This window comes from Larimichthys crocea, chromosome X, assembly GCF_000972845.2.
Source record: "Larimichthys crocea isolate SSNF chromosome X, L_crocea_2.0, whole genome shotgun sequence".
Classification (NCBI taxonomy): domain Eukaryota; kingdom Metazoa; phylum Chordata; class Actinopteri; family Sciaenidae; genus Larimichthys; species Larimichthys crocea.
This window is the reverse complement of record NC_040020.1, coordinates 5,460,102-5,486,313: the sequence shown is the minus strand read 5'-3', so window position 1 is coordinate 5,486,313 and position 26,212 is coordinate 5,460,102. Positions and strand designations below refer to the sequence as shown.

General features: G+C 40.9%; 1 protein-coding gene across 3 annotated transcripts; it reads right to left on the bottom strand.

Moving 5' to 3' along the window:
- Positions 1 to 9,781: 9,781 nt before the first annotated feature.
- On the bottom strand, positions 9,782 to 12,797 carry lsm6 (LSM6 homolog, U6 small nuclear RNA and mRNA degradation associated). Of its 3 annotated transcripts, none has more exons than XM_010729465.3 (4): positions 12,669 to 12,797; positions 12,130 to 12,235; positions 11,913 to 12,026; positions 9,782 to 9,988 (listed from the first exon to the last, which is right to left on the bottom strand). In XM_010729465.3, the coding sequence occupies exons 2-4, from the start codon at positions 12,221 to 12,223 to the stop codon at positions 9,954 to 9,956; spliced, it is 243 nt and encodes an 80-aa protein (XP_010727767.1). In that variant the 5' UTR covers positions 12,224 to 12,235; positions 12,669 to 12,797; the 3' UTR covers positions 9,782 to 9,953. The 3 variants fall into 3 exon arrangements, with proteins under 3 accessions (XP_010727767.1, XP_010727768.1, XP_027138114.1); XM_010729466.3 differs by lacking the exon at positions 12,669 to 12,797 and adding an exon at positions 12,459 to 12,660; XM_027282313.1 differs by lacking the exon at positions 12,669 to 12,797 and adding an exon at positions 12,564 to 12,660.
- Positions 12,798 to 26,212: the final 13,415 nt, after the last annotated feature.

Genomic DNA, 26,212 nt, shown 5'->3' with positions numbered 1-26,212 from the left:
CATAGCTCTAAGTGATATCTTCAAATGTCTTGTTTTGTCCAAACCACAGTCCCAAAGATGTCTAAAGAAAAGTCAAAGAAAAGCAACATGAAACATGACTAAAATTATTTTTTATTTCATGGTACAAATCAGTGAATTTAACAACCGTGTCAGCTCTAGTCTTCAAACTACTACGTCTGTTGTAGGCGTGTCCGGAAAAATGATGTGAATATTCTCTCTTTTTCTCTATCTGTCAAACACAGACTGGTCTTCTTCCTGAGAGTGACTAAGCCTGAGACTTTTATTAGGAATACACTGACCCACTTTGTCTTTTCAGCGCCCTCACTTCCACTTCCCCGTCACCCGGTGAGACCTGTGTTTGGATGATGGGAGGAGACAGGAAGATTCTTTACTCATCCAGTTTGCTTTCATCGAGATAAAAACTGAGGGTCAGATGAAGACGTTCAGTTTTTTTTAATCTGCTGGGATGTGACATACAGTTTATAAAGAAGATATCCAAGCCCTTATATCGTACACTCTATCTCCAAAAGATATTTGAAAGGGTTGAGTATCTATTTGCAAAGCTGCAAAGCTGAGTGGACACAATAACATGAACACCTGTATGATGGAATCCAGTGAAGCCTTTTAATTTTTATTTATATAGAAAAACATGTAGATTACAAGTCATATACAAATATGTGAGAGTACACTGTAAATAATTTGATCATTACATGCATATAAACATACATGTAACATATGTGTTACATACATATACCAACCTGCACCTATACAGAGAAGTGCACACAAAATAATGTTGCTGACACTGTGTCAGAGAAGCTTTGATTCAATGAAGCAGCTGTTGCATTGGATTGCATTGTATTCAGCAGTATTTCTGCTACTCTGTCTACTCCCTGTGCATGTCAGTGCCTCCTGAAGTGTAATTGTAGCTAACACAATACGCCAGTAGAGGGCATGCCAGTGAGAAGTCACTGCTACAGCTCTCGAAGGAGCCCCAGCCCTGCCAACTTGCCTGGCCTTGACCATGCGCTTGGGAAGCCATCATTTATTTTTGGAGCCCTAGGCTGCATGGCAGCTGTGAGACTGACAGAGGGTGAGGAGGTGGGAGGGTAAGGAGAGAGAAGAGATGCAAGGAGAAGGCGGGGAAGCAGGGCAACTTACGCCAGCGCCAGTGACACAAAAAGCATTGTCCTGATTTAATGGCTGTGAAGTCTTGCCTCCCCCTGGTCCAAGAAGCTGCTGATGCTTAATTAGGACGAACATTCATTCAAACACACAACAAATACCACGCACGCACGCGCACACACACACACACACCTCAACCCCAAGCCTTGCCAGGCTTTTTTGCTACCAGCCCCCGAGCAAAGATGATTCAATCCAGCTCTCTGCCATCGCAGGAGATGAGTTATGAAGACAGAGGGGTTTCTGTTGTAGCTCGGCACAACTTATTCACTCGTCTTCCAGTATGGAGGCCATAAAATTGTCACCAGGCTTTAATGTGAAGAGTTAAACCTCTGATGAGTCATCAAGTGTAAAATCAAACAGGCCCACAGTCTATGATTCATAACTGTTCAGGGAGTTGTAAGCTAGTCTCTGTAATGACAACAGGAAAAAAAAGAAAAAGAAAAGAAAAAGCCAAAGGAGCAGCAAGGGAGAATTCATCCTCAAATATGCTTTTTATGTGGTCTGGCATAACTCTGTCAGATGGAGGTGGTGACAGGTATGACTGACTTAATTGTTATGATTTATGCAGTTTTAGATGTATAATTTTTTACAAGGTAACTGGAGAGAAACTGTGCCTTTATTTTAATCAGACAGCAGGAGTTCAGTCATTAAAAGAAGAGAAGCTCCATTATCTTTTTTTTTACTGCGGGGGTGATTGTGTTTAATCACACATATATGCAGTAATATTTAGTATATTTATATAGTATATTATATATTCATAGAGGGTCTCTGTGTCTATTAAATTATTGTACAATCTATTAATTACAAAGTTTGATTTTTATCTCCTTCTGAAACTAATTTAATTTGTATTTTTAATGTTTAATCCAACATGTTTTGATTGAATGACCTTTACATCATGTAGAATATTGATTGCCTTGTATTGAAAATATGAGCACATTGAGGAGACTACATAGACAGCATTATGTATCAGATTGGTGGTGGTGTCATATTCTTTTAGTGCAGGACCCGAATGAGCACATGTCCCATTTGTACATGTTTCTGTTTTTTTATAAAGTGATCCTGCTCATTCTCTATATTTAACATAAAGGCAAACTCAGTGTGAAACGCTGGATGAATATTTTACTATCTCTTTACACAGAGAAATAAGGATACAAGACAAAGTCATGTACAAGCTCCACACAAATATATGCCAAAGTGTTTCTTCTGTGAATTTACATCCAAATGTATTAAAATTCCTTTCTCCATTATCTGGAAATGCATATTTCTTAATTATTCATTGCAAGGCATTGAAGCACCCAGGTCTTTTAAATTTTTTATTTCTGCTCAGCTTCAAACAGTAGATCTTGTAAAGGGGACCCAGTTTTAGGGTGTGGGAATTGCTGCAGGGCGAAGCTGACAGGATTTTCAGTCTCGAGGCACCTCTCGCTTTTTCATTACAGCAAAGCAAAGGAACAAATCCAGGTCAATTAAAATAAGGAACAAGAGGGCTGAGTGGCTGGCTTTGAGTGAAATCACCACCGAGATCTGCCACAAGAGGGCACAAGGGGCTAAGATATGTCATATAAAAACACATCTTAGAGCAATACAGTACAGCAGTCAGGGGACTGGTGACGGCCCAGATAACATGCAAAAATCCAAAACATCACCTCAGACATTTAACTGAAGGTTAGACAAGCTTTTCTTACAGCAATGGTCACGAGAAGCAAAAAATGTGTATGCACATTTAAAAGCACCTTCACTTGTGGTACTTCACAAATGTCCATTAGTTGTCTCCTCTTTAAAGGTCCTTACCTTTATATGTGTCTTCACAACAAAAGCTGCTCCTCCAGTCCTCCTGCTAGAAGTGTGTGTGTGTATATATGTGTCTATGTGTGTGTGTGTATGTGTGTGTGTGTCTGTGTGTGTGTGTGTGTGTGTGTGTGTGTGTGTGTGTATGTGTGTGTGTGTGTGTGTGTGTGTGAGCTGAAGAGCATCCCCTCTCCACTTTCCGTGACGGTCGTTAAAAACTCTCAAAGTGACACACCCACGTAAAAAGCATCAGTGGCTAACCCGGGGAGTGTCACATTGAATTTAATGGCCTCTTGTTCCTGCGCCGCACTGTACGGGAAATCATATCTTGATGTGAAAGGTGCTCTCCCTCGTCTGGCTCATAATATGTTGTGACGCAAATGTGCACATGCATTCTCTCTCTCTCTCTCTCTCTCACACACACACACACACACACACACACACACACACACACACAGACAGAAGAGAGACCCAAGACTAGCTCAGGCCCAAGACTAAAAGGCTGTAATTGTGTTTATGACAGTGCCCTGACTCTGATACTGGCCCTAGTCCCAGTATCCAAGTGCGTGTGTGATCGTGCATGAGTGTGTTTGTGATAGATTAGGTAGCTTAGTGTGTGAGGTAAACGTGTGTGTGTGTGTGTGTGTGCGTGGTTGATTCTGTGTGATTGTAGCCTCCTTATGACCTCCCTGATGGCCGGAGATGGGCTGAAGTCATAACTCTTCTGTCTGGCTTTACCCTTGAGCAATATCACAGGCACTTTGAGTGCAGTGAGTCAAACCGCTGAGCTCCTCTCCATAACTGTGGACACACACACACACAAAGGCATTCCAGTGCACAGTTAACCATCCTGACAGTCTTCAAAGAAAAACCATTTAAGGATAATTCCAGCTATTTTCAAGCAACTTATTCTCACAGTTTTAACAATTCTATCTAGAAAGTAATTGCTGGCATTGGGGCACAGTGAACTATCTCTACAACAAAGAGTAGGAAACACAAGCCGACAGATTTTAACCACTTTTAACAACTCAAATTATCATTACACAGGAACACAAAAGGTCAAAGTTGAACCATGTTCACCTATAACTGTAATGGATGTTTACATAAGACAGTTTAGATAATATTTTACCCTTGACCTTTGTTTTCTCTTCCAAATAAGAATATTCTCTCTTTAACAATGTTGTCACATTCCCAGATTTAAGCAATTAATTTAGGGGAATACAGTACTAGCCTAACGAATGATCATCAAAAATATAAAGTTCTACTCAAACATATCTATCATTAAACCAATTTTTTTTTTTGTTTTGTGTCACCTTTAAGTTGATACATGGAGCAACATTACCTTTCATTCAGAGCTGTGTTTTGAGGCTGCCTAATGAATGCACAGCCTCTGTATTGTTCTTAACCAACTGTGGATCTGCTTAACTTTAACAGCCACCTGATGATAGTGGTGAGAGTCAACCAGAACAGTTAAGTTGTGGGCTTTGAACCCAAAACAATGAGCTGAAACATGCTGAAACTATGTAGAGCTAAAGGGAAACTCCCCGATTTAATAACTATTTGTGGATTCACCACAAGTGGTTCTTTCAAAAACACATTGTTAATATAAAACTGTTGATTATAGCAAAGACCTATGTAAGTCGATACTCCTATTTTTTTTCAGCCATTGAAATGAAAGGCTTCCACTGTGAGTCAGAGCAACACCAAAAAACACAAAAACAGAACAAGACATAAGGCCAAACCCTGAATAACTCAGTTAGACTAAATCCTTAAAAAATCTGCAGCCAAAAAGCCTTTGGAGTGTAGTACTCGAGGGCAAAGGTTCATGTCTTGACTCCTGACTGCCGTGCAAACATTTCCACTTCCTCAACATTTCATCTAGTGACACACCAGCCGCCTGTGGCCGTTAGTCTGAGAGGAAACAACAACAAAAGACTCTTGCAATACCATTATTACCATTTTGGGTGCTTGCCAGCAACACTCCGGATTACCTTGCATGGCAGACAAATTGGCAATTGGAACGCCAGTGTAATGGAGGCTAATTGCCTGAGTGCAGGGTTAGTTTGTATTTCATGCAAATCTCATGTGCATAGTAGTGAGACTTGGCTGACAAACAATAGTCATTCTGAAGCAAAAAGGCGATTGAAAATGGCTCTTTGACATGGGCTGCTTACTTCATATGCACTAATCATTGCTCACAAGCGCTGATGACCTCATTCTTAAATATACTATTCTGTGAGATAAGACCCCAAGACGGCCATTCAATAAGCTTCTACAACCTTTAATTTTATGCTACCGAGCATTTTCTAATTGTAGATCTTAAAGGAGAGTTATTACATGTTAACAGAAGCCCGTACATTTAAATAGTCCACAAACGAGTGGCACACTAGTAATCAGATGTTTTTTAAGTCATCTGAAGCAAGTCCTAGTCAAGTTAAATCTTGTAAAAGAAAATTACGAGTTGTTGACTATGTGTTGAGACATAGTCCTCTCAAAGATTAGATAAAATATTTAGCATGTATGACCCTGCCATTTCTTTCTTATTGTTCAGTACTTACAAGATAAAAGCTGACACTTGAATTCAACAAACACATCTCACCTCCAGGTCAGTTTAGTAGCTCTTATAGATCTTGTTGCATAATCCTCACCTGCAGAAGGAGTTTGCTCAGTCGGTTGAGTTCATTTTTTAACCTTTTAATCAGCAGTTGGCAAAACAGTCTCACCTCCAGGTTCATTTAGTTGCTGCTTTGGAGCTTCCCGATCTTTTATCGCGTGATCTTCATAAGCAGAAGTGTTAAATACCAGAGGTGAGACACCTTAAGGCTCAAGACAAATTATTTTTGTGATTTCATTTCTGACTCGAGTCCTAGTCTCAAGTCTACAACTGGGTAAGATGGCCTTTCTTACAAAATCCAAAAAATCCACAGCAACCATTCAGAAATACCTTTTACATTTTGGGATACAGGGGTTGATCGAGGGCGCCACACTTGTGTTGTAATAGGTATGATGCAATACAATAAATAACACAGAACATGCAATCGACAAAACAACTTTTGTCCCATTGAGTAGAATAGTGATGATGACACAGCTTATTGTGGTGTAAGTGGGTCAGGTCATGGTCAATATAACAATATGGTTATCATCTAAGTAAGATATTCCAAGCAAGTGTGTTTCCAAAATAGACTCTGTTGTTTTGGGACAGCTGGAGAGTCTTTTGGGGGTTGAAGTTCAAGGACTCACATGGACCATGTTACTGTACCCTACCCTGTTGTCTGTAAGTCTGCTGCCGCTCATCGCGTTAGAGCCTGCGCAACACATGAATGCTCTGTGAGTGCAACAGTACTGCTCTCTGGTCTCCTGAAGGGTACCTAGTTATGCCCCTCTAACCTTACCATCTGCATCACACTGCCATTCGGAGCCAAGATAAATCACAGAAGCCCATGTCCAAGCTGGGAATAGCTTCTTCCAGATAAGAAGGTCAAGGGTCACATTTCTGGCCAAGGTTGACTGTCCTCAGGGCTAAATAAAGAGCCTAGAGGTTGCAGAGCAGAGCAGGCCAGCACAGGCCCTCACTCTCAATTAGGATCAAAACAACCATCAAAGTTGAACTTGGATTTAGGTTACTGAAAGACAAGGAAGTGGAGCAGGGAATGTTCTGGATCCAAACACAAGTAATGCACACTAACACATACTTCATCCTGATATATTTTGAGCGGGATAGTCGCACTGATTACTGGATTAAAAGACATACAAGGAGCGTTCAAGTTTATTAATCAGTAGCAGCTGTTTTCAGCATTAGTCTGCCATTGTTACTCTGTTTCCAAGGTGTTTGTTTATTCTGCGCTAACCTAACGGGACCTCTGACCCAGTCCGTGGAATGTGAGAGCAGAGACACAGTGTGGGAGGTCACCGCCATCATTTACATCCTAAACACATGACAGGCTGTCAAGCCGAGGTTAAAGCTGGTCAAGTTCACACAGGACAGCCCAGATCATAATACACTGCGAGGAGGGAGGTCTCTTTACACATGCAAAAGCAAAACTGTTGCTTGCATCTACACGTCCAGGCAGTGGACACAATGATAGTGTAATCTAATGCTTTGTTTAACTTATTCTACTTTGTTGAACTGAGTCAGAGAGGCGATGATTAAGCCAAATAGTAAGTAGCGAGGCTGTCATCTGTGATGGTTTCGTGCTGCCTTTAAGGTGTTTTTGATACACTGTCTACCTCTACACAATCCCCCACATTATTTGCACATGTGATGCATACGTTTATCACGTGACGTTTCACCTTGCTGCTGAACATGTGCAACAAGATGAAAACAGAGAAAGATGGAGAAAAATAAAATGACTTGAATATTCTGGATGTGTAGTAGACTCTCCGTCAGCCCTGGCAAAAACCATTCATATGAAAAGATCCACACTGAATAGATTTGCATAGAAGACAGAAATTTGTCCTTGTCCAAATAAGAACATGGTACAGCCAAACATTAAAAAAAAAAAAAAAGCACTGATTTTCAGGTTGTCCTTGTCATCCTTTGATCCCTTGTGAAAAGGCTAGACAGTCATGCTGCAGTGATCAGTCAGGGTCAAAGTCATACTCCACTTTCCCTCCCTCCTTCCCTCCCTCCCTCCTGTGACTCTTACTGTAGTTTTGTAGCTCCGGCAGCTGGTGGTGCTGTAAGACTTGAGTCTCCCCCGTTGCTTTTTCTCCTACATAACAAGGCTGTCACCTATTCTATCCTCCTTTGTCCTCTCCCCTCCATCACTCACCTCCATACGTCAACGCTGAGCCACTGCAGCATCCTCCATCAGGGGTGAGGAGGGGATGGTGGGGGGGACCAGTGCCCTAAACAAACTACACCAGCGAAGGGGAAAATGCATCTTGAACCAAACTACATGAAAAAAAAGAGATGTATTTTTTTTTGCATCCATTGTACACATTATTCTACTCGCTGTATAAGTGCAGTCCATTTACCATTTACTGTTATTTTGATGATCCACAAGAAAGAATGTGTTTGTGAGGCTGAAATCAATATTCTGATGTAGACGTGGACATACAAAATGAAAAGTGAACGCATCAGTTCAGTGTTTTTTTTTGTTTTTTTTTTGTACTTGGTTCAATAGCATGACGTCTGCCACTAGGTCATTTGTACGAATGATATTAATTGGGTTCCCTGTGAGGCCACACAGCCAGCGGCTCAGTTATGATTCCAGTAGGTAAATATTTGCCTGTACTAACCCTCACTAGGTGCCATAATGATTCTTTGTGTGTTGCACTGCGTACAATGCGTTTCTGTGTACACATCACTCAGTGCCTATGTCTGTGTCTGTGTGTGTGTGTGTGTTGCAGCTCAATCTCCCCCAACATTCCCTCTCCACAGCTGCAGCTCGGCAGAGTTTGATCAATAACGCGTCCTTCATTCTCAAGTCGGGCCTGACCTTGGCAGCCTTTTGTCTCCTTCCAGGGGCCAGAGTGCGCATGTACAGGTTGGAAAACAAGGCTCTCAAAAAACCACCCTTGGAAGGAAAAAAAGAATTCCCCTCACTGCCTCCACACTACAGCATTCTCATTAAGGGCCTAATGAATCATATATTTATAGCGTTCTTATCTTAGTGTAATGAGGTGATGCCACTTTTGAACTCATTTGCTAAATTACCACAGGCCACAGTGAAATGGAATAAACTTCCAATTCCTTACATATGCTGCTGCATTCATTTTCACAGGCCAACCAGTCAATGGAGACGCCAGAGCCAATCCAAACCCCGACTAGTGAACAAAGAGCATCTATGTGCAGTCGCAGATGACAAAAGGTAAGCTGTGTGTTCGGAGACATTTAAAAGCACTAAAACATGGACGTCTGCTGCTGAGGGGCAGTGGGGGTTGATCTGACAGATCTGTTTACATGTTAATGCAGCCTGACTTAGCCTGCAGGTGGCACCATTTATAGATTGGTCCTGCAGTCACAGTCTTTTTGTGTCATTCAGTAATGGATATTTAAATGGCCAGTAAGTGAAGACTTTTCTTGCACATTTATATTGAATTGTTCTTGAAGACTGCATTAGAACAGGCAACAGGTTACTTTTGTATGCATGAGTGCTCCATCACGCAGTCAGGCTCTATGATTTACTATACTGGATAGCAAAGTTCACAGCACTGTACTCAGGCAAACCATCAGTACGGTGATTAAGTGGAGTCATCTCTGTAGGAACACTGTCAGTAACATTACTTGTGTGCAATTTGAAAACGTGCAAGCTAAAGATAAAAGCTTAGAAAGCTGAGCAAGTAGAAATGTTTCTTCTTTTTTTTTAATGTGAAACATTACTTGAACAATTTTATTCTGAACTACACAAACAGTCAGATTACTTCTAAAGCAAATGCAGAACGATGAGGACGTCTGTGCACAGGCCTTTCAGTAATGGGTTTCTGCAGGCAAGTCGTATCAAGATCAATTACGAAATTAGCACATTAGTACTGACAAATTACAAAACTATGTTCTAATCCTTTTTAAGCCTAGTGGCAAAACTGTTGGTAGATCTGCTTGCTCCAGGGATAAACTTTGAGTGAATGATTTAGCCAAAAAATGCCCATCTTTCTTCCACTGCTACAATCCCACCGGCATCGGAGAAGCCTGATATATTCAAGAATTACAATATGAACTTCAACTCCACAAGAATGTCAATCTGGTTCATAATTAGGCCTGTTGAAATTTTACTGTTACCTCAAACTTTACATTTACATATCACATCTTGTATTGTATCCCTTGTGATGTTAACACCAAATTGTTGAATAATATTCACCAAATCAGACATAAATCAAAACTCAGGATTTATTAACTTATTCCACTTTTACAAAAAACAAAACATTCTTCCATGACTTCAGGCTTTACACAACCAAAAAAAAAAAAGAAGAAAAAAACATAGGGCAGATGTCCACTGACACATCAAACACCAGAAAAAAATAAAAGCACAGAATGTTCTTCGCTACACTTTCCTCTTCTGGGTGCTGATGTACAGGACTGCGGAGAGAGGGAAGGGGAGGGGAGAGAAAAAAGAAAAACATTAATGTGAGTAGTTTCACTGAGCAACACAAGGACATCACTGAGACCCAAGCTCAAATTTCTTGACACAAAATTTCTTGTTTTGCAGTCATTTGATCCACAGATTGCAGAGATAAAGCGGGCTCTGTGAGGCCAAGAAGCTCGCTAATAAACTGCAGAGAACATCAAGATCTGACATGTAAGTTGAAGGAATTTGTTGTCAGGTGATTAGTAAGGAGAACATCTGATTGGTCATCGATTACTCACTTTAACTCAGACAACATTTAGAATGTGTGGTCCTAGATCTGTAATATACTGCGTTCAGGTGACCCAACAATTACAGCTGACCCCAGCAAAAAAAAAAGTCTGCTGCGACAGTGCGTTCATATAGAATTGATAGTTATGAATACAATGTTCTTTACAGTGGACTCCTGATGCTCAGTGCTGTTTGCAGTCACCCCACCCTTCACTTCCCATGGTAGACCACAAATAAATCATCTGTGGGAAACACTAACCCACTGAAGCAGATCTCATTCTGGGAAAAAAAAAGAAGTCACATTTCTCATCCTAGAAATAAATTGTAGGTTTGTTTTGCACGGGTCATTCAGGGTAGAGGTGTATGTCTGCAGACTGTATAGAAAAGCAGGCAGGTAAACCAACTGTTACTTTTATGTAAATCTGCTTTTATCAGCCTGCTCCGTTTGGACTAAAATAGACCCATCTCTTTGGCTGTTGGGCCTTTTATCACACCGAGAGCTCCACTGGCCAACATGACTCATATTAAAGAGGGAATCACACAGTAAATACAATATATGGCTGGTGTACAGAAAATCTAGACAGAGGGATGAAGAAGACATGGAAGTAAATAAAGAAAAAAAGATTCAAGCAAAAGTTCAGACCGTTATGATGAGACAGTACTTATGAAACACACTTGCTACAATCCTTTATTCATCAAACAAAAATAGAAAATATAACAGGGAGAGCTTCCAACGCTGCTTCTCATATAAATCAACAGTCCACATCAAAGCCTGTTTCATAAATTTAAAAAAGGAAAAGAGTTTGAATTATTAGGCTTTCTGGAAACTCCAACTGGGGCCAGAAATGTTTTTTTTTTAAAAATCACTGAACAATGTCAGCGTATTTCTGATCTTTGTGTGTGTAATAAAACTTTTGCTTGTTGAATAGTTTAACTATTTGGTTACCCGGCACAACGCTCTTCCTGAGATACCCACAACTGATAATATATCGTATATGCATCAATGCTTTGTGCAATTTGTAATAATAGAATAAAAAGCACTTAATTTAATATGTGCTACTCATTTGGAATACCGTTGTTTGGAGACTAATTAATAAAACAGTTTAGAGTTGTCAGGTTGCCAATGGCAACTATTTTGAGTAATTAGCAACCAATTATTGGCCTTTGGTTGCCATCAGTGCTGACCACTTTTTAATACATTAGAAAAAAAAGAGCAAAACATGAACTCTAAAATAAATAATCTTTTATTATTTGTTGGGCACAAACGTCTGTTATTTATCGTTTGTGGGCACAGGTATCTGCTTTAGAGGCAACTTTCTGACTCTGGGATGAAAAGTTCAACTATAATAAAGCTTTTAAACTTTCTTTCATGTCACATTTTCATTATCATGGAGGGAAAACTGAATATTGAATATCTTATTCACTCAAAATATAAAGTGACTAAAAACAGAAACCAAGCTGATTCCTGATTACCGGCCTTGCAGCCACTTTTAGAAGACAGCGTTGAGCCCTGCAGACTACATAACGCTGCTTATAACTTGGCTTCTCTCCTGTTCTCTTGTATACAACCAATAAGCTGAATTACATGAGGTACTGTCTCAAGTCTCTTCCACAATGTCAATAAAGTGACGATAAAGTGAATCTCACCATTGTTTCCTCTCAGAAAAGCATCTCCATACTTGTTCTTGAGCTGTCCATTGACGTACTCTTCAGTCTGCTCTATGGCAATGTTCATGTAACCATCCAGGCAGGCCAGGACACCTGTGGACACACAATAAATAAACACACACACACACACACACACACGTAAGGCACAATCAACACAACAAGTGGACAGGTTGACACATGCACCACCTGCATTCACCTCTGTAATCCACACCAGAGTTCAGTTTGACGACCACAGGTCTCCCAATGATCTGCTTCAGAAAGTCACTCGGCGTCTGCTTTCTCAAACTCATCTTGACTGTAATCTAAAAAGGATTAAAAAAAAAAACAACAAATAAATAAATACATGTTTACTTCTCTTAGCCACATTAGCATCTCACCAGCTAGTTAGCTCATCCTTGATAGCGTCTATTAGCACAATTTAACAGCAGTGTGTTAAATATATTGTGTAGTAGCAGCTCATAATAACGTGTTAGGATGTGACCAAACATAAATAAAATGATTTTATTAAATTAACCAGCTCAACACCGTGTGTAGGAGCGTTAGCTGCGGGCTAACTCCTGCAGCTAACTGACTCTCCCGTGGATATTCTTGTAGTTAACAGCGTGAGAGCGTCGCTGTCCTCATGAGCACCTTGTACACGATTAAATAAACCAAAAGCAGCCCGCACAGTATATGTAGAAGTGTGATTTTTATGTCAGTTATCGGCAGCTACGTGTTTGGTAGCGTCTCACTCACCCGCCAGACGTCGTCCAGACGATCGTATTAAAGCATGGAGGGGCGGATTGACCAATCACAGGCGTGCACTGTACGGCATCCGAGTGAGGTCAAACACCCCCCCTCCGAATAAAGCGCAGTAGTGCTGGTTTGTGTCTGAGGTGATTTTTTATTTAATATATGTTCAGTGCAGGGCTGTTTCTCTAGCTGTTTGGGGGACCCCCTATTTTGTCAAACTCTAGTGATCTAAAGCGATGCAACAGTCTGTTACATTTTAAGAGGAAAACAGACTAGAGTGCATTCATAAATGCAACACATGCAGCATGTTAGTCCAGTGGTTCTTAACCTTGTTGGAGGTACCGAACCCCACCAGTTTCATATGCTCATTCACCGAACCCTTCTTTAGTAAAAAAAATAAAATATGATTTTTTTTTACTGGTGCACAAAATTAGCCGTGCATTAACATCACCTTGTTCAAATACCAAAACCAACACAGTGCATGAACTCACAACAACTTACCTCAGTGTGACTTCTGCTGTTGCCTTTGAGAGACCAGTTCAGATATGCGTGGCTTCACCTTGGCAAGTGCCAGTCTCATGTCATTTTCACAGCAAAGTCTGTTCCTTTTCTTAGTTTTTATGTCCAGCATCCTCGAAAACGATTGATCACAAAGATATGTTGTAACAAATGGTATAAAAAATTCCAGGGCGGAGGCTCCACCGAACCCCTGAGACCGACTCACCGAACCCCTAGGGTTCGATCGAACCCAGGTTAAGAACTACTGATTTAATATATGTTCAGTGCAGGGCTGTTTTGTCAAACTCTAGTGATCTGAGGCGATGCAACAGTCTGTTACATTTTAAGAGGAAAACAGACTAAAGTGCATTAATAAATGCAACACATGCAGCATGTTAGTCATTTAATCAGATCAAATTCAATCAAATCAAATCAAAACAAAATCAGATTTTATTTGTATAGCCCAAAGTCACAAAGTACATTTGCCTCAGAGGGCTTTACAATCTGTACAGGGAGTGACACCCTCTGTCACTTAGACCCTCGGTTCGAGTGAGGAAAAACTTGCCCACAAAAAACCCTTTTAACGGGGAAAAAAGGTGGAAGAAACCTCAGGAAGAGCCACAGAGGACGGGTCCCTCTCCCAGGACGGACAGACGTGCAATAGATGTCACGTGTACAGGACAAATCAACACAAACATATTGTACAATTGCAATGACTGATAAAATGACAATGAATTACAATGACTGACAAAATGACAATGAATCACAATGAATGATAAAATGATTACAGTAGCAGTGGAACCTGTGATAGCAGATGCTTTTATCCAAAGTGACTTACAGAGAAAGGAACAATCAAGGTACAGTGTGATAAGAAGCGTTAGTGCAGCAATGAGTGCTTGTGACAATTCTTAAACAAGTAGATTTGTCATGTGCAGTTGTTGGTAGTGCTAGAAGAGAAGGTATTCTCTGAAGAGCTGGGTGTTCAGGAGTTTTTTAAAGGTAGGAACTGGTAGTGCGTTCCACCAACGGGGAACAACAAAGGAGAAGAGTTTGGATTGCCTTGAACGGGCAGGTGGGAGAGCCAGGCAGCATTCATTGGAGGCGCAACGGTCGTGAGGTAACAGGGCGTATAAGGGCGTTCAAGTAGGTTTATGGTAAACTTTGAAAACTTTGGATCGGTTTCTGTGATTGTGGTATGTAGATCCACAAGTCTGATGTTTGAGGACACTGCACAAGATCAACATCAGCAAAAGCAATTATCTATAGCATGCAAGTGCCAACAAAAATTTTAGGAGAATACTTTTTTTCTTTTATTTATTGAGGCTGAACTTGCAGCTTGGGGGGCCCCTGTTGGCTGCGGGGCCCTATGCATCTACAGGAAATTTGGGATTATATGCTAATGTCTTAATTAACACAGCATAGTCTTGATGAAACCACATAATAACCTGCATGTACAAGGTCTGCATCATATGTATTTTTTGTGTATTGTCTTTTAGAATTTTTCTCATATACTAAGCACTTTGTGACTTATGCTTGGTGAAAAGTACTTTCTAAATATTTTTTTCTTACTCACTAACTATAAAAAATAAGTTAAGTTCAAATGTTCATCTTATTGTTTTCTATTCCTATTTTTTTTCTGATAAAATCATGTAAAATACCAATACATGCTCTCCAGCAGTTGGTTGTTAGATGTATATAATAATTAATTGAGATGTGATCTGCCAGCAAGGAAGGAGAGCAATGTCTGGATATTTGTGCAGACTTTAAGCACAGTAGAGCTGCAACAATTATTCGATAACAGAAAATTAATCTGCAAGCATTTTAATAATTAATAAATCATTCTAGGAAATTTTAAATCAAAGAATGAAAATCCACCTTCTCAAATGTGACGATTTAATGCTTTTTTTTTGTCATATGGGATAGTAAACTGAATGTTTTGAGGTTTGGGGCTGTTATTTGGATAAAACAAGCAATATGAATGCATCGCCTTTGGTTGGGGTAATTATACTATATATTAAGAATTAGTCACTATTTTTTTTGACATTTTCAGACATAACAATTAAAATAAACTCAAGCAATCAAAGTCATTTATTTGTCATTTTAGAACAAAGTTGAACAATGATACTAATGATACTCAAGTACTCTATTTTGATCTTCTTAGTCAAGTAAGAAAGTAAGACACTTATGATATTAGCATATATCTGTCCCAAAACTCAGTATTTATCATTTTTACAGATTTGTTTGTCCTGACACAAAAAGAACATTATATTTTAATTTCCCCATCTATTAGGCCTATTTTTAATTAACAGGATTGTTTGATTATTCTAATTACTTACTGGATTTTGTCTTATAACATTCTTAAAGTGACATCTTCTTTGAAATGTATATAATCATATATTTACAGTAAATGCATTACAGACTTTACTATGTTGTTGTTTTTTTTATTTCCTCTGAGTGTAATTGAAATTAAGCATCCTCAAGGTTTCAGATTTTTTTATTGTTTCATTCTCCTTTGGCCAGACCATGTTGTGAAGGATAAGAGAAAGTCTACCATCTGATAAAACTCAGGTTGCTGGGTGCATGACCCAAACACTGTGCAGCTTGGGAAGTACATGAAAAATGGTGTAGGGGGGGGAAATAGGGATGAAATGGTGAGGTGAAAGACAGAAGAGGATAGAGGGAGGGAGGATGTGCCAGTACGTGTTAACAGAGACAGAGAGGTTAAAGGAGGGAGAGGGAGAGAGAGAGAGAGAGACAGAGAGAGAGAGAGAGAAAGGGGGGAGAGAGAGAGAGAGGGATTGTGAGAGGTGGAATCATAAAGTACTTCTTGTGTGTCTAGACAGGTTGCTTGTTAGCAGGGCATTGCTAGCCCTGTGGAGGCTAGAGGTTAATTTGGTATCTGCTGCTGTGTTAAACTAAGGTCAGTACTACAAGTCCTTAAGTCATAAACAAGAGTAGTTAAGAGCCATGTATACACCTAGGCACCGGTTAATGAATATTCAATGAAGATTTTTTTCCCCTTGTCCCCTGTTCCCTTCGTTGTTGCTTGCTTTGAAGGAAATTTTTTGGAAAGAAAAAAAAAACCCACCGTTTATTTCTGTTGCCTTCAAAAATGACCTCTGTGCACCTACATTTACTTGTCCTTTGTTATAATAATACATGGCCTTATTCGTAATAGAAAGTGGCTTTTTTCTATTTGAAACGTGACACGCTCATTATGCAGTTCTGCCCCTGAACGCACCAAATGTAACTACACATAATTTGATTGTTTAATACAATGAAACCAATAATGTAATAATAATGTGGTGAAGAAAAAGAAAATTCCAGGTCATAAAGTTTGTGGTTAGAATATAACTTAAGAGCATGGCTACGTCCACCTGGCATTTTAATTTGCAGCTTGGCAACTGTGCAGGCAATGAACACACGAACTGAGCAATCATGGGTGAATCCTAGTTTTCAGTGGCCCTGAGAAAATGTGTGTTTTGCTGGTAATCCGCAGAAAAATTCAACGATAATAATTCAGCTGAAATAGGGGTTAATTGTAAACACTGACACTGTGGTCTAAATTATCATCAACATCACATCCCACGGATTACATGTCAATGGTGGCCACACATTCTGCAGCGTATGCATTATTTAGAATTAAAGTGCGTAGGAGTACATCTCTAAAATGCCATGCCATTTTTTTTTACATCCCCTGTAATAGCTAGAAAAATATAAGCATTGTATGTTTTTTTCTTCAAGGTCAATCTGATGGTTGATAATTAGTATTTATAATATACTTTTTAAGGTTATCACTGGTAATAAGTCTGATTTTCTTGTATACCAATTATTGTCTTCTTACAACCTCACCGTTAAAGTGTTTGTTGCATGTTTTTATGCAGGATTTTTTCCTGTTTGGTGTCTAATTGCTCAAATTTTATTCTGCCTTCAATGTATTATCATTTTGTAATAGTTGTCAGCAGTGCATGGTATTTGTTTTTTCAATTCATTCTTATGTCCGTTTTTTAATTTCATTGTTTTGTTTTGTTTTACTTTCATTCATAATTTAAAGCTGCTGCACTATTTTTTTAAATAATTATTTGGCATCGCTTAAATGACTGATTAATGTGGATAACATCGTCTGTAGTGACAAATCCACAGAGAATTATTATACGACTGCACTTCCCCTCAGCTTTACAGAGTGTTTCAGCATCTTTCAGCTCATTGTTTCTGGTTTATGGCCTACAACTTTATTGTTTTAGTTCAGTTTCAACTCAGTCTAAAAAAAAAAGCTCTAAAAACTCACTGCACACTGCCTGTCCACAGCACCAAACAGCACACTGATTAAGTACTACTAACAGTATTAATAGTGGTGGTATTATCAGTGTAAACATTAGGTTTATTAACAGCATCATCATTATATCACTACTTGTCCTACATATGATATTTTATTGCTCAGAAATTAAATAATTATAAGTATAATCAATCAGTTATTTGCAGCTCCTTTTCTACAGACTGATTGTTGTACTCATTCATTCAGGAAAACATTTTAATTGTGAGTGACTGTTCTTCAGAAATGCTCTGAGAATCCACTAGTGTGGTCAGCCAGAAAGCACAACAGCAGTGCTGTCAATTGAGAGACAAATCCTGTCTCCATCTCCAGACCCCTTAACCCCGAGGGGCGGGCCAGTGAAATAGAAAGATTACGGTGACGGGAGATGCTATTGTAGGTGGGAAATAGGGGACTGGACCAAAAGAGGCATGGGCTCAGGGTGAGTGGGAAAAGAAAAGGAGGGGGCGCATCCCTCTTGTATACTAAAGCAATATGCAGGATGGGGGTGTAGGTGGGGGTTGACTGTGCAGGATGAGGAGAAAGTCTAGACTGCATTGACCCTTCTAAAGCCAGGTTTTCTCTTCAGGTCAACCTTGATATGGAGAAGATAATGGAAAAGCTTGGGGGAGTTTTGAAATAAAAAAAACAGATTGGTAGACAGAGTGTCCCTGTTCTTGCTTCTATGTAATCCCTAACTGTATGGAGGTAATAGCTTGGAAGTGATGGGAAACCTTTCTTCTATCAAAAAGGGGGCAGGAAACCTCAGCTGCATGGTTTGATGCTTAGATCTATTGCTTTTGTAGCACCAAGGTTGTTTTAAATAGCTGACTTGTTCAAAGCCCTTGTGAGCCTTTCCATGCTTGTCGTCTGTTCATTTAACAGCAGCAAAAGCGCTCATTCGCCCAAAACAAGTGGTCAACCCGCCATATCCATCCACTATACATTCCCTCTAAGCATTCTTAATCCCTTCATTATAGCCTGTAACTGTACAATAAAGTATGAACATTTATAACCACTGGTAAATTACCCATAACGTGCAACGAGTGTCCCTGCGCTTTGGGTTTTGCTCCTTATTATTTCCTTGCCAATGACACATCGCTCATCTTCCACTTAATGACTCAGCTGTGAGCACTGACAGTTGACAGCGGTTGGTCGCCTGTGGGCCCCATGCTGTGAAAAGGGGGTAGCGTGAGGCAGACAAGGTGGGATGTAATCACTCCCTGTAATTTGGAGGAAATCCACTGAGCTGCTCACAGTCAAGATGAAAGCATTCCTCTTGTTCCGTCTCTCCATAGCCACCAAGCTCCACTGCTTGCAAAGCCTAAAAAGAGAGGTTCAGAGAACCAATTCTGCCTGGTTGGTGTCCCCCAGGGGTTAGTCCTGGGACCATCTCAAATCAGCTACAGCCCTGGAGCCATGTTCTTTCCCCAAGGAGTGGCACCGCAGACAGACAGTCAGACTGCCCATCCTGTGCTATATGGCCCAGGCGCAGCCAGCCAGCACACAACTCTCCTGAGATCCTCCTGAGTGGAAAGGGAGCTCAGTGGAGTTTATGCTGAGGGCTCTGCTTGTATCTGGCTGTCTGTCTTTCTGTCTGACACCCTCCCATGTCACCTTATCCTCTCTGACTTCCCTTCAATATCTCAATCCGAGGCAAGGAAGGGAATCTATTTTAAAGCTCCACATCCAGTGCTCCTTTTTGTCACATTAGGAAAGAAAAAAGAGCATTATACAATCCTTAAAATAGACCATTTTCAACAATATGACAAGCTTGTGTGGACAAGTTTGCCTCAAAGCATCCTGTCATAAAAAAGAATCATGTGCACAGTAACTAATAATTATATTTTGTTAACCTCAGCATGCTTTATTGTCTTGACTGTCAAAATGACAGTCAATTTCACAAGAAAATTTGGCTCAAGCCATGAGCAGATCGCCCAGTTTGATCACTTTGTCACACAACACTGTCCTACCAAGTTGTCAAAGAGACACTGTAGTGGTTTTGCTTGATAGATGGTGAATGGTGCTTATACAAGGAGCCACTCCAGTGCGCCCATAAATATGCATCGTGACATTTGGAACAAAGCCGCTCATCCTCTCTTTCCTGATGAGCTCTGCCTGCATACTATAACATATTGCAATACTGTCACACCTTGTGTTTCATAGCCAATCTCTCTGTTCATCAACTTGGCAGATAACCTCTAGATGCTGACAGATGATATGGGGGATGGCATTAGGGCTCTATTGTATGCAAAACCAGGAAGTGAATTTCCAACAGGGATGCTTGTGCCAGTAATTAATAATTAATCCTCATTAGAATTAGATGTATATAATGTATGGTTGTATGAATATTTAAAAATAAGATACTAGTGTTTTATTTTTGTTTGTTTGTTTTTATTGTCCAGGCAGTTTGGGGAAAAAAAGTCAAATTTCTCTATTAATCAACAACACGTCAGAGGCAAAGATGTGTTCCCACATTCACAGACCATGGTCTGTTAGGGCAAGTGCAAAAGAATGCTCCCTGTTCTCACTGTAGCATTAAGAACATAACTGGCTTCCTTCTCCAAACACCTCATTGCTTTAGAAAGGAATAAATATCCAAGACAGCCAGGAGCAGTTCCTTTCAAATCCCACACACATGCATCTCTCTCTTTCGCTCTCTCGCTCTCTCTCTCTCTCTCCACCATGTCTCTCTCTCTTTCTCTCTCTGTCATTTGACCAGCAGTACTTCCTGCCACTGAGGACCTGTGACTCAACAGCCAGAATACAGCACCGTTTTCTTGCCCACCCTCTTGAATATTCATAGAAATAAGAGGACTGAAGCTCAGCCTCATCCATCTTGAATCCGTCCACATTTATATAAAATAAGGAAGCGTGTGATAGTGGGTGGGGTGGTGGGGTTTACAAGTAGTACTAGATATCCAAACGGGTGCTGTGGGAGACGGGGCGTGGGGGGCTGTTTTACACTAATTTCTTTATCCCTTTCACAGGAGTGCCATGTTACAAGAGAATTCCTGAGGCGAGCCAATGGCCCGATAAATCTGCCGGAGCCTCTCTCTCAATTTGTCTCCGTGGAATGTCAGCTGGCAAGCGCCCAGACACTGAGAACCTCTTTTCACAATGCGCCAATCTAACAGACGAGATCCCATGTTGGAGCTACAGTACAAGGACTGGCATGGATAAATTGCCACGTGCCTTATCTAGGTCTCTTTATGTCTAACCGTCTGAGGTCTTGCTCCTCACAGGGCCTCCGAAGGCCACTTCCTCCCAGCCCTGACGGTTAACCTGACTGGCCGAGTGGGTGACATTGACAAAATGCAGGTGTCACCAAAGAGGAACCTGTGATATGACACAGATGTCGTGTCAAACCGTCTTACTCCATATGACCCACGGTGTGAACAGAAATTGTCCTGTTTGGTGTCGTTCATCACTGTGTGGCGCAGTCTCCCACATAGCTCAGTCCAGGTGGTGGAATGGCAGAGTGGGAGAACAGACCATGTTTGTGTGAAGATGCAACAACTATCTCTCTCTCTTTCTCTTTTTCTTTCTCTCTCATTCCCTCCCTCCCCCCTCGCTCTTCAAACAGACTGCTGGTGCACTCTTTGTACTCTATTTAAAGGTCGTAGGTTAGCAAACAACAAGATGCCTTCCCACCTGTACCCCTAAATGAGTCATGAATGAATCCATCCATTTATTTATGTACAGTATTTGCAGGAAAGGTGCATACATATATATGTATGTATACAGATGGATGTGAGGGTTGTTCTTTTAGGTTTTTAATAACTGATTATATAAATCATTTTACAGAAATTTTGTTTTATTATAAATGTTATCACATTTGCTTTCAGAGTAGCTGCAGACTGAATTTGTGTTATGCATAAATCAGCACCGACTTACAAAAACACAGTTAATATTATTCTCTAGTTACACTGCATTCATGATAATGACCGGGGCATATTAAAAGATCTTTATTTTGTAAAACAAATCAAACGGTGCAGGACTAAATTAAAAAAACAAAACACAAATTAATATCCACCTATCCTCTAAAATTCTGAAATTTCAATGCAGCCAACCGCACAAGCGTGTTTAAGGGGCTCATGTTACTGCCTGACAGTTGGCATGACTGTAAAAAAAAGGCAAGTGCCAAGTGGAGCTGCCAATGCTCAGCATGGCCGGTTTTAATATTTTAATGTGTTTCATTACAACAGTATGGGCCAGATAGCCTTTCTGACGTCCAGACAATTGTCTGCAAATGAACAAGATTACATGACAAGCCCTGAATGACAAAGCTACCCACTGCTGCCTACCCTAGCCACTTATCTGATGGTAGCCTAGCAACAGATCCCTGACCTGGCTTTGACCTCCACCCGATAAGGTCAACACCTGAAGGCTCTCCCATTGGAGGGCTGGCTGAGAGAGAGGTGGAGCTTGGGGATGTAGGGAGACAAAGGACTCACAGAGCAAGGGCAGCCTCCTCTGCATAGAGTTCCCTGCTCCCTGCTGACAAAAAAATGTTCGTACAAAAGCATGCCAGACCTCTTTACTAGGGTTCGTTATACCTGTGTGTGTGTTTGTGTGCGTGTATGTGTGTGTGTGCATTAGAGGCAAGGCAATCATAAAAGAGAGCACTTGCTGGTACAGTATCCCCTGTAGCAAATTTAGACAGCAGTGCCTTATTTTATAAAGGGTCAAAAATGTTTCCTCCCTCAACACAGCATCAATGAGAGGAAAAACGGCAGCTGTAACTGTTCATGATGAAAACAATTGTGGTGACAAATAGAAGAGACACATTATGAAGGAGGTGGTGAATGTGAAATTAATCGACCAGAGCAGCCCACCCTGATAGACATCCCCACTTTTCTATCATTTGTGTACACACGCACATGCAAACCTCACTTGGTTTAACAGCAGTGATACAGAAGTTAATCCAAATTGTGATCGTGGCAATATCCTATTAGACCATGGCAATAAAATCAAGCTGAGACCGGTAACACATTACAGATATCAGAACATGTTCCACACGCTCCATTACAATATGAAGTGACATTAATCAGCAGGGGTCCTCTTACACACACATAGAGGCATAAAACAAACATGCAAATCATACACACAGACATGCGCAAGCCAAAGGTACGGCTCAAAAGAACACACGTTTGAGTGCTGAACTGCTCTTTCGTTTGATATTATTTTAAATGGTAAAAAAAAAAAAATAATGTATCACTGGCCTTTTGCTAGAGAAATTCAGACATATTTATTGTAAAGAAAAAAGAGAGTCAAGCAGCCAAAGGCAGAGAGGTGCACAAATGAATAGCAGTTCGTAACGCTTTTTTGTAATTATTTTTGCTCACCCAGCCTGTGGAATAAAAAAGTGATTTAGAGGCCGGTGGCAGACCTGTGTTACTGTCCTATGGCTTTATGAGAAATGTACTGGCACCTCAGTATGCAAACTGCTTGAAATGATAAAAGAGCATATCGTTTTTCGAACTCTTCTTGCAAAAGGTGTGTCACTGATCATCCCCTTTCAGTTTTCTTTTAAGTTGACAGGCCTGCATTCTATACTGTACGTCTCTTTTTCTCACTGACGTGCATACTCACTGAGGTGTTGGCACTGCTGGGATGATCATTCAGCCTGTCAGGTTTGGCACTGCTAAAATAACTCTTGTCCCTGAGTCGAAGGACCTTCGCTTCCCTCCAGGGCCTTTTTGCAAGACCTCTGCCCCAGTTCACCCAGGGCAACCTAGGCTCCTCCTCTGTGTATGTGTGGAAGTGTGTGTGTGTGTGTGTGCATGTGTGTGTTTGCACTGCCTCCTTACTGCAGGGAAACTGTTGAAGGTCAAAGGGCAGGAAGTTGGCCACCTGCCTCTGTCACACTAGTAAAAGTAGTAGAGCAGAGAGGAAGTGGTAGCAGGAGAGTAAGACATTGCAGAACAAGAGAAGTGTGAATTTATACACAGTATGTGTGCGGGCTGTTCTCTGTCAGTTGAATTTACAGTTCAGATAGGTCGTAGACCACAAATCTGTAAATAAGTAAAAAAGCAAGTCATATCCTCCAGCACTTTCTGATGAGCTTTCTGAGCGTTTTGTTGACCTTTGTGCGACTTACTTTATCTGATCTGCAGACTTTCTGCCTGATTAAAGGAAACGACTTGCTATAGGCTTTTAAGTTCTCACGGACCACCGCTGAACAACCTGGTACAGGGATCTCTCCGTTGGTATTTGCTAGAGGCGACAACCCTTCTCGCTCCCTGCATAAATGTGCCAACCGAGGACGAGAGCATAGAAGGCCAGAGGGCAAAAAGGGAGTGAACCACCTGCTTCTGTCACACTGTCAGGATGAAGGCGGACGAGTGCAAATAGGGTGAAGTGTGTGTGTGTGTGTATGCGTTTGTGTAGGGGTTGGGTTGGGGATATTGTGTAGGAGGGGGACAGGTGGCACGCCGGACAGCGCTGGCACAAGCCACCCCAGGATTTATCACTCAGCGACAGTCACGCCTGGGCAGGGGACAGATGTTTCTGTTTACCCCAGGGCAACATCTGACTGGCCGTGCCTAACGTTAGCCCAACCAGCTTTACCCGCACAGGACAAGGCCTAAGAGGATAGAGGAGAGGAAGAAAAAAGAGACAGAGAAATGAAGAAGAAACTGGAGGATGTTCAGTTTGCCCCCAAGGCACATAAGCAAGTTAGCTCATTTCTCTTCAGTCTGCTCCATCCTCCAGTGAAGCACCTGAAACTAATTTAGCCCCCACTAACTGTTGTGCCACTATAGGGAACCATTTTAATAAGTAGTAATAACGTCAACTGACAATATGAGCTGTTTTCAAAGCAGGGAACCTGCACCAGTTACTGGGAAGTGAAACAAAACATTTTTTTCTAATTGACCTCAAGTATATTCTACATCTTCACTTAGTTAGAGAAGCAGACACAAATGCACAGCACTTATTGTGTTATTTAAGGACCATCCAGTGAAAGCCTTTTAGCATTAGTGTATGGTGCCACCGGTGAGAGATGTCACCGGTAATATAGCTGGAGCGATCATCCCCGGAGCAATGAGGAATGACCTTTAGGTTCAACCCTGAGTGAGGTCATGTCAGTGTTGCCATGGGTACTATCAGCAGACTGTACTGTTGCCAGCATTACCTCAGCTGCCTGGCATTGTCGGGTCAGAGAACAGGCTGTGACCTCTCCGTGGTGACCAAACTCGACTGAGAACAAAAACAGCACCAAGATAAACACTAGTAATGAAGTATTTTCTGTTAATGAAAATGTTTAGTGAACGTTCTACACTGGTTTATGTCTGGAATAAGTCAGTCTGCTAAATTGGGTTTGATATTCCACAGAGTTTGCTATCATTAATTACAGCTAATGTGGTGTAATAAGCAATGGGTGGATAGAAACAGCAAGATTTAGCACTGACTGAGCCATCTAAAAAGGATAATTTCAGCTTCCCTGGCATAAACATTACTCTCAGAAATCGAGAAACCAGCCGGACAAAGACATTTATCTGTGGTTTCATCAAGACGGACAAACCAGAGCTGCATTGTTTGCACTGCATTTCATAGACATGGTAACTGATCTGAGCCAAATGTGCTCTCAAAGTCACCTTTTCCATCTTTTGCAGTTTATTTCTAGCTTATCTGTGCACAGGCATAAAATCACATATTTATTTGTGTGTGTAAACTCTTTGTCAAAGTTGAATGTTTTACCAGCAAAACTATAGTAGATATCTGAGTGCTTAAACAATGTACTTTTTTTCCCCTGAGGTTGTTTGAGAAATCATCTAGAGGTTTTTCCATAATTATGCATATTTTGTGCTGTCCACAAAAATATAGACAATGTGCAGGAACCTAAAAGAATGTAACCTATTTCTTGAAGCAGCTAATCCGCTGTTTGATCACAGCACCTGTACATATACTGTCCACCTGCAGGTGCAGGTAAGAAACACAGCTGTCTACACACAATAAATGTATTTAAACTGTAATGCAAACCATTATGGTATTCACTAATGCAACCCCACATTATCCCCTCCACAAATGAAAAACCTAATGCGATGTCTTAATCATTTCATACAGGAGATGTAATAATATAAAACTATTTTCTATTTGTGGAACATGTTTGTCCACTTTCCTCCTGATAGGCCCCATTTAATCATGTTGTTCTGTTTCCTAATTAGCAGAAATGCAAAGTGTCTTTGTCACCTGTGGACAGCCAAGAGGGCTAATTTGGGCTTTTCACTAATTGCCACGGTAACGAGCCTCCTGCGCCTCCGCTGGGGATGGGTGGAAGGCATGGCAGGAGGAGGACTGGAGGATGGAAGGATGGAGGGATGAAGACACAGCTCTCCTCACACACGGCCGAGGTGTGAAAGAACGCGGCAGGCCAACAGAACGCAGCCTGGAGGAGTCCAACAGCAGGGAGTGGGGGACAGCCTGCGCTGTGAAAAAGCCCCAACACCCAGCTGAGAGGGAGGAGGATTCAGCTCTGGCCAGTTTTGGTCTCTCAACTTTGATGAGGAGATGACTACGTTTGGGTTGGATAATTGTTGGACATTTTTCTGACACTGACACCTGTTATTGCCCCCACCTGATTTAACACTAGTTCTCACACAATGTACCTCTTTTCTTTTTTTCCTTTTTTTTTTTTTGCTGTTCTTTTAATAGACAAATTTTTAGGTATAACTCAGCAGGCAGTTTTTAAATTAGCAGCCTGACATGTATGATGCCTGTGTGGGAGAAATGA

What these genes read in the sequence shown, in the direction of transcription:
- lsm6 (XM_010729465.3), bottom strand. Translation starts at nt 12,223, where the DNA reads ATGAGTTTGAGAAAGCAGACGCCGAGTGACTTTCTGAAGCAGATCATT. An exon ending in CTCTGGTGTGGATTACAGAG is followed by an intron (nt 12,027 to 12,129) that starts GTGAATGCAGGT and finishes GTGTGTCCACAG; the next exon opens with GTGTCCTGGCCTGCCTGGAT. An exon ending in TTTTCTGAGAGGAAACAATG is followed by an intron (nt 9,989 to 11,912) that starts GTGAGATTCACT and finishes CTCTCTCCGCAG; the next exon opens with TCCTGTACATCAGCACCCAG.